The sequence below is a fragment of the Hipposideros armiger genome, unplaced genomic scaffold (genome assembly GCF_001890085.2).
Source record: "Hipposideros armiger isolate ML-2016 unplaced genomic scaffold, ASM189008v1 scaffold_8, whole genome shotgun sequence".
NCBI classification, from domain to species: Eukaryota; Metazoa; Chordata; class Mammalia; order Chiroptera; family Hipposideridae; genus Hipposideros; species Hipposideros armiger.
In genome coordinates this window covers 4,648,736-4,657,264 of record NW_017731358.1, presented here as the reverse complement: position 1 = coordinate 4,657,264, position 8,529 = coordinate 4,648,736, and the positions used below count along the sequence as shown (strand labels likewise).

At 51.5% G+C, this 8,529-nt stretch overlaps 1 protein-coding gene across 1 annotated transcript in view; it reads right to left on the bottom strand.

The window, feature by feature from the left end:
* Positions 1–8,098, bottom strand: part of ITGB5 (integrin subunit beta 5) — a 154,970-nt gene extending 146,872 nt beyond the window's left edge. Inside the window, exon 1 of the mRNA XM_019652235.1 lies at positions 7,583–8,098. Within this exon, the coding sequence (XP_019507780.1) occupies positions 7,583–7,652 (70 nt within the window). The 5' untranslated portion in view covers positions 7,653–8,098. The remainder of the gene's footprint in view (positions 1–7,582) is intronic.
* Between the last annotated feature and the right edge of the window lie 431 nt (positions 8,099–8,529).

Here is an 8,529-nt window from a genome sequence, read left to right as displayed (position 1 = left end):
CATCTTAGCTGTAGAGGGCAGTGTCACTGGCCCTCATATGTGGGATCCGAACCGGGGCCCTCTGGTGTCCCAAGCCAGCTCTTAACCAACGCACCACTCGGCCGGCCCATGACTTGTTTTTTTAAAACATCAATTCATATAATGGAATACTATGAATCTTTTAAAAAAGAATGTACACTTTTTTGGCTTTCGGCTCAGAGAAGGCTATGGTGCAACTTTCTTCTGATATCCTGAATCTCAGTTAATCCAGCACCAGCTGCCTCCACCATGCGGCTGAAGTTCGACCCCCAACGAGATCGAAGTGGTATACCTGAGGTGCAGGTGGTAAGGGTGGGGGGGTGGGGGGGGTGTCAGTACCACATCTGCCCTGGCCCCCAAGATCGGCCCCCTGGGTCTGTGTCCAAAAATGTTGGTGATGACATCGCTAAAGCAATCAGCGATTGGAAGGGTCTGAGGATCTCATAGTGATTTTGACCATCCAGCACAGACAGGCTCAGGTTGAGGTGGTACCTTCTGCCTCTGCCCTGATTATCAAAGCCCTCAAAGAACCACAAAGAGACAGAAAGAATCAAAAACACTGAGCACAGTAGAAATACCACTTTTGATGAGATTGTCAACATTGCCCAAAAGATGCAGCACCAATCTTTAATGAGAGAACTCTCTGGAATCATTAAAGAGATCTTGGGGACTCCCCAGTCTGTGGGCTGTAATGTTGACGGCCACCACCCTCATGACATCATAGATGACATCAACAATGGTGCAGTGGAATGCTCAGGTAGTTAAGAACTACAAAGGAGGGCTCAGTTGGTTAAGAGCTTGCTCGAGAGTGGGAGCTCTGAGCAACAGGATCGCCAGTTCAATTCCCACATGGGCCAGTGACACTGCGCCCCAAGCTGAGCTGCAGCTGAGCTGCCAACAGATGGCAGGATGGCTCAGCTGGTAAGAGCACGTGCTCCTAACAAAAAGGCTGCCAGTTTGAATGGTAGGCTATGCCCACCTGCAACTAATTGAACTCGGCACCTTGAGCTGAACAACACCACTAGTCTTGGAGCTGAGCTTGCTTGCACCCTCCACAACTAAGACCGAAGGGCAACAACTTGGCTGTTTCCCTTCCCCTATTCCTCATCACTGTTCCTCTCCCCCAATTCCCCAATTAAAAAATAAATAAATAAAAATCTTGTGGTTACTCTTTAAAAAAAAAAACTACAAAGGAAAATATTTCAATTAAAGATCATCTGGCAACAAGTGGGGGGGAAAAAAGAATGTATATTCTCCCTGTATACTGAAAAAAAGTGCACCCTGACATATTGCTAAGTTAAAAATTAAAGGCAATATGCAGAACAGTGTGTTTAGTGCTGCCTTTCAACAAAAATGGGAGAGGGGTATTTGTAATATATGTATAGAAAACACTCCGGTATGTAAGAAAACCTAACAGGGATAATCTATGCAGGGAGTCAGGGCTCATGGGTGACAGGGATGGATGAGACTTCTCACTGTATACTTGGTATGCTTTTAAAAAAATTATATGAATATTATCTATTCAAAAATTAATTTTGGGGGTGACTGATTAGCTCAGTTGGTTAGAGCGTGGTGCTGATAACACCAAGGTTGCTGGTTTGACCCCCACATGGGCCACTGTGAGCTACGCCCTCCTTAAGAGTCAATTATGCCATTGTAGCATGAAAGCAATGTGTAATCAATGACCATGGCTGTTCCCCAATTTTAAGAAAAATTAATTTTTAAGAAGGCAATTGATTACATCTATCATCTTCTTCCAAAAAACTAATCTAATCAGGAGGAAAAACATCAGACAAATTCCAGTAAAGGGACAGTATACAAAATAGCTCCTCAAAATTGTCAAGGTCATCACAAAGAAAGAAAGACTGAGAAAGTGTCACAGTCAAGAAGAGCCTAAGGAGACATGACAACTCAGTGTAATATGGTGTCCTGGATGGAATCCTAGAGCACATTAGGTAAAAACTAAGGCAATCTGGGGCCAGCTAAGTGGCTTATTGGTTAAGAGTTGGCTTGGGAGCACGAGCTCTGAGCAGCAGGGCCGCCGGTTCGGATCCCACATGGGCCAGTGACGCTGCCCTCTACAGCTAAGATGGTGAACAACAACAGCTCGACCTGGAGCTGGGCTGCTGTGAGTCACCGGCAACGGCGGCGTAGGCTGCAATGGATCTGCACTGGGCTGCCATAAGCTACCATGAGTAGCCGGCAGTCAGTGTGAGTGGCCAGCAGCCAGCGTGAGTGGCCGTGAGCCGCTGTGAGCGGCCGTCCAAGGGCCGGCGACCGATCTGCCTCACCCGGGAAGAGCGCAATGATCATAACACCAACATGGGCCAGTGAAGCGACGTCCTCCACAACTAGACTGAAGAACAAAAGGACAGCAACTTGTCTGTTCCCCTTCCCCCATTCCCCAATGCTGTTCCCTCCCCGAATTCCCCAATAAAACCTTTAAAAAAAAACCTAGGGCAATCTGAATAAAGTATGGCCTTTAGTTACTAATACTATGTCAATGTGGTTCATTAATTGTAACCATACTAATATAAGATGTTAATAGGCAAAACTGGAAGTGAGCGTATGGAAAGTAGACATATGGGCATCTGTGCTATCCTCTCGATTTTTCTGTAAAACTAAAACCATTTTACATTTTTTAAAAGTTGAAGTTTGGGGGTTTTTTTGTGTTTTTTGTTGTTTTTGTTGTTTTAATACCATTGACACCATGAAGGTGGGGTGGGGAGAAATCAACTGAGGATCAATCATTATGGTTGTATCAGGGACCTAAAGGTAAGGCCTGGGCAATTCACTGTGTAGCAGGTGAGGCAAGCCCCCTCCAGCCCCAGTCTCTCTAACACAATGCACTATGAGCCAAGGGAAGGAGACGCCAATTCTGGTCTACCTGAGGGATGCAGAGAAGCCTTCATAGAGGAGGGAACATTTCAGCTGGAATTATGGAATGAGGAGAAGGTATCCTGGGCATGTAAGATCCAAGTACTTGTTCTGTCACTTGTTGGCTACATGACCTTGGGCAAGTCACTTAACCTTCCAGCCTCAGCATTCTCATACAAACAACTCAGGAAGTGGACTAAATGATCTCTATCATAGACTCCATCTCAAAAAAATCTTGACACATTCAAGTAGGTTCTCTCTTCCCCAGCATGTTTCTTCCGCATAAGCTACCCACACAGACCCTGACCGCAAAGCTAGTTGTAGAAGGCAACAAGGAGGTGAGGATGGGACAAGCCCCACCACCACACACACACACACACACACACACACACTATCAAGACTCACGTTCATCTATTCATTCAACAAATATGATTTAGACACTGTGCTAGGCACAAAGGATACAGAGATGACTAAAAACTGACAAACCCCCCACCTCAGGGAGCTCATGTGTCCTGGCCGAGGGGTACCCTCGTTCAGGGAGGAGGGCAATAAACAAGGTAAGTAAGTCCATTGGATGGTGATGAGTGCTCAGGAGAAAACTCAAGGCAGGAAAGGAGGTATAGGATGACGGTAGGGCAGGAGGTTGCAGCTTTAGTTGGCAGTGCCCAGGGATAACTTGGCTGAGTTGGAAAGGACTGAGGAAAGGCAGCGGTGGCGGAAGCCAGACATCTCGGAAGAGGGAAAGGCACAACAGTCCCCTTCCAGGCAGAGGGGAGGGCCTGCGTAGGAGCATGGGTGGCATGCTAGAAACAGGGAGGAGGAGGCTCGTGTTGCTGGAGTGAAGTGTGTGAGGGGGGTGGTTAAGAGAAATAAAGTCAGGGAAATTGGGGGACGGGGAAGGGAGCGTTCACAGAGAGCATGGCAGGACACGGTCAGGACTTCTGGAAGCAATTGTAAGCAGAGCGACATGATCTGACTTGAGTTTTAACAGGATCACTCTGAGTGAGAGTTAAGAATACTAAAGGGACAGGTTGAGAATAACTGAGGGTCCCAGCTCTACAAAAGACAAGCAACCATCGATGAAAAACTCTGGTTGGGGTGAGGAAGGGCATCCTCACCTAGTATGGAGAGGGCAAGCCACACATCAGCGCCCCCCCCACCCCCACCCCTGCCCCAAACATCGGCCACTGTGAATGTGTCAAGGCCAAAGCCGGTCTTGGAGCAAACTTTTCACCATGTGGCCCAGGAATCAAACCCTGCAATTCAACAGAAACAAGAAGCAGCCTCCCAATCAAATGGCCACCTATAACTAGTGGTCCTTTACATTTATAAAGGCCATTAATCCCATTCCAGCTGAAAAGAAAGAACACAAACCATAGTTGTGGCCTTCCAAAGCCCTCAGTCCCAGTCCAATGAAAATACCTGTGAAAAGAGACCCCACCCCCCTGTAACCCAGCCGCACACCGCCCTGTGAGAGCACACTAGTATTTAAGTACTGTGTAATTGTCCCCCATTGCCCATCTCATTAAACCTTAGAATGTTTCCGCGAACCAGCTGAAGAAGAAAAAGTGGTTACCAGGGCAGGCAGGCACAAAGGGCCTTTTGCCAACTACTTAGATATTTTAATTCTCTGTTGCCTCAGTAGCTAAATAAGCCTGGAGAACAAGCAGGAGAGGAATACTAATTAGAGCTAATTAGACCCTGCCCTCTTCTACTTCAATCCCCTTTATAAAAAGCCCCCTAATTCAAGGATGATGGTGCTAACATGTAAATACCTACATGTAAATACCTAAGGTAAACAGCTGTCCACAAACCAAGCCCCGGGTTTGCATTTCATTGTCCTGTCATTTCTCAACCTATGCCTGGTTACCTGAAGGCAGCTGCCAACACACAGACCAATTCCAACAGCCCCATCACAGACCACGGAAAATGTGTTGGCGTGGGGAGAGTGCTACCAACAGGAGTCCACTAAATAAACTAAAAGGTTCTCTTAGGACTTAGCGCATTCTAATTTGCAGGGCATCACTAAATGAACATTAGAACAAATAAACTATGATAGCAAACATGACTCCAGTCCCACAGGAGGATCAATATCATGCTCCCCCCACCTTAGAGCCTCACCCCAGAGAAACCCCACCCTGGCTCTGTGGGTAGACCAGTCCTCGGATCCTGTTGGGAGGCTCTTGGCCAAGGGATAGTAAGAAGAATGGGAGATAACCTTGGGATGTGGGGTTTGTCAGCCTGCCAGGGGCTTGTTTGAAACGAGCCCCCTTACATTAAAAGTCTGTTTCCTGCTGGATTAAGCACAGAGATGAAAGTGTGGTGATAGCAACAGATGGGCAACTTGGCTAATGGTCTAGAAACACCCAGGCAGGCATGGCCTTGTAGGTCGCCTCTTTCACTGCACAGTGAAGGTTTTTCTCTCAAATCATGTTCCTAGTAGCAAGATAGACACAAACTCTGGAGAAAGTACCTGCAGGTCTTCAAGGGGAAAAAAAAAAAAAGAGAGAAGAAAAACTCTGTTTCAAACTATGTTTGAAGTTGGCTGAGCACCACTGGGAAACTAGGAGAACTCACACGGATGTGAGTAAGCCCCTTCTAATCTTGAGAAGCTCCAGGTCATAAGAGGAAGGTACCAGGAATGGAGGCCAGTGATGGGCTGGTTCTATCCCCATTCTGCTGATCCATGGGGCGTGCTGACTGAGCTCTAAAGCAATGTCAGAATAAAGGGAAACCCCTGAAGGAGTTGGAAATATATCACCACAGCTCAATGCCTTTTCCCTACCTAGGTTGTTTCATGTAAGACAAAGGGAACTGGGCCAAAAAGCCTTCTCATCAGTGGGCAAGGAGAATGGGCAATTCACTTCGCCCTCTTGGGCCCTCCTGAAAAATGGAGATCACTGTGAGGATGTATATGAACTCTAAAAAACAGAAATCACAATGCAAATGGAAAATGTATTGGAGAAATTCTCTGCGACTGGAAATATTTGAGTGCACATCAGAATCACAGAATGCCAAGCTGTAATAGAACTTAGCAGTCATCTGCTTTAGCAGTTTCTAATTTTTGGATTTCACAGAAGATTAAGAACAGAACAAAACAAACAGAAAAGGGAGAAATTGATACAGGATTGCCAGGTTTTTATTTTGCCAAAAATGAAAAACTGCCAGTCAATTACCACTTTAAATCGTTAAAAGAAAACAAGTTTCTCACCAAAAAATAAAAGACAGTTTCAAATAAAGAGAGTCCTTGTGAGGCAGGGGACTGGTTGGCCGAGATACACTCCTATGTGTGACATAGGCTGCATCTTCTTGCTCTCTGCATTTCCCTGAGGACCCATAAAAACATCAAGAGAGGGGCACTGGTTGCCAAATGGGTGCTTGGAAACCACTGATCTATTCCAAGTTCTGGAGCGATTAGTTTCCCATAAAAGAAACCTAGCTACAGTATTAAGTTTGAATTAGGAACTGCAGGAAGTTTTTTGTTTGCCCAGACCCCGCCTCCACTCTCAGACATAAACCTCCAATGCCTTCATGTAAATGAGACACCCATGGAGGGGACAGTCCTGCTCTCCCTCCACAGGCAGGCACGTGGCTCACAAGAGCAACCCAAGTACCTTGGGCTTGAAAGTGAATGGAACATCCCAATAGACAATTATTTCCTACGGGGGGCGGGGGGAGGCGTAAAAAATAAGTTTGGGACTCCCCGCTTTTTTTTTTTTTTTTGGAGGGAGTGTAGGTAGCTCATCTGCCTGGCAGCCCTAAAGCCAAACAAAGCATCTTTTCTACAGGGCCTCCTATCTGCCACATCCAGCCCTCCCCCAGCTCTGAAAACTTAAAGCAGGTAAAAGGGCTCCTCGCACAGCAACCAGCCCACGGCAGTGTCGCGCTAATGATATCAATTGCACACCACTCCCTGCCCTCCGCTCCAGAGTCCTCCAGACTTAGGGGAGTGCGCGGCACGGAATGTTTGTCAATCGCGGGATAAAGCCAGGCAGAGGGAACCAGACCGGGAAGTTCCAGGTGGGGCTGTGGTTTGGGACGTTGGTCTCCCCTCGGGTTTGCTGTGACTTGGGGGAGGAAGCAGGGGGTTTACATCTTTAAGTAAGGCGGTTGGTCTGGGCGCAGTGAAACTCTAGGATTCGCTATGGGGGCCCTGAACATTCGCAGTTTCTGGAGACGAACCCTCCGGGGTAGTGGTGGCCCCCAGCCTTGGCTCCAGAGAAGACTCCAGGTCTCGCACCTCCAACTGCCCTTCGCCGCCCGGAACCAGGGCACCCGCGGCATCACTCGGCGCCTCCCAGAAGGCCACCGGCCCCAGGCCGGCCACAAGGGCCGCTTTGTGCCAAGGAGTGCAGAGTCCCGGCCCCAACGCAGTGCCGGCGGCGGCCCTCCCCGCGCCCTGGGCGCGGGCGCACGCGGGCTGGGTCAGCAGACGGGCAAGGCTGTTTACACAGGAAAGGAAGGCTCCTCCTCAGCCCGGGAGGGGACCCGCGGCGGACTACAGCCCCGCGGGGATGCCTGCAGGGTGGCACAGGCAATTCGGGAGCCCCTCACCGGGCCGAACCCCGGTGGCTCGCCCACCTGGGAGTGCTCAGAAGAGGCTTTGCACCCTCAGACACCGCCTCCCGCCCCGGCCCATCCAAGTCGCGACAAAGTTTCTTTCTGCACAGAGGGCGGCGCAGCTTACCTGGGAGTCCGGGCACAAGCGCGCAGAGCCCGAAGAGGCAGGCGTACAGGGGCGCCGGGGCCCGCGGCATGGTGGGGGCGCCCGGCCTCAGCGGCCGCGCAGACGACAAACTGCGCGGGGACCTGCGTCCCAAGCCGGAGCGCGAGGGCCGAGGGCCGGGGGCTGCAGCCGCATGCCCCGCGCGCAGCCGGGGCTCACAGCGCCCGGGGCCGGGCGGGAGGCGGTGGCGGCTGCGCTGGCCCGCGCCCTGCCGCCACCATCCCTCCCGCAGCGCTCGCAACTCAGTCCCGGGGCCGCCGCTGCCCTGGCTCGCCGGCCGGGACGCCTGGAGTGTCGCCGCTCGGGACGGCCCGGGCGGGCAGTTCTGCCAGGGGAGGGGCCGGCTCCGCGCTACGGCCGCAACTTAGACTCCGGGACGCGCCCCGCGCTGAGGCTCCCCCGCGCGCCGGCACACTCTGCCCTTCGCCTCCGCCCCTTCCCTTCCTCCCTCCGGCCCGCCAGGCTCCACTTTCCTCCCCTCCTTCCTCCTTCCCTTCTCTCCCCTTCCAGGCCCCCGCCCGGCTGCCACACGGTCAGTTTACGGCGAGGCGGGGCGGGGCGGGGCGAGCTCGGGGCCCGGCCAGCTCCGCCTTGCGCGGGGACCGGCCCAGGACAAGAGGCCGAGGGCGCCCAGGTGGAAGTCTCTTTCCGCGCGCACTTGGGGTGGGGGTTCGAAATCGATGGGTCTGGTCTGGCCGGGCTTGCCCAGCGGCTGGGAGCCACGGGGAGGGGGCGGGGCGCGCTCCACCAGGGGTTACTTTAGGTGGCTAGACCGCGGGAGACAGAGCGGGTACGTTGGGATCGTGCCACAGCCGTCTGGTCCTCCCAAAGCTGAGCTTGCAGCCCGGCGCTCGCGGGAGGAAGGAAGGAGGGACGCGCTTGGTGGGGAAGGGAAGACACGTGGGGCG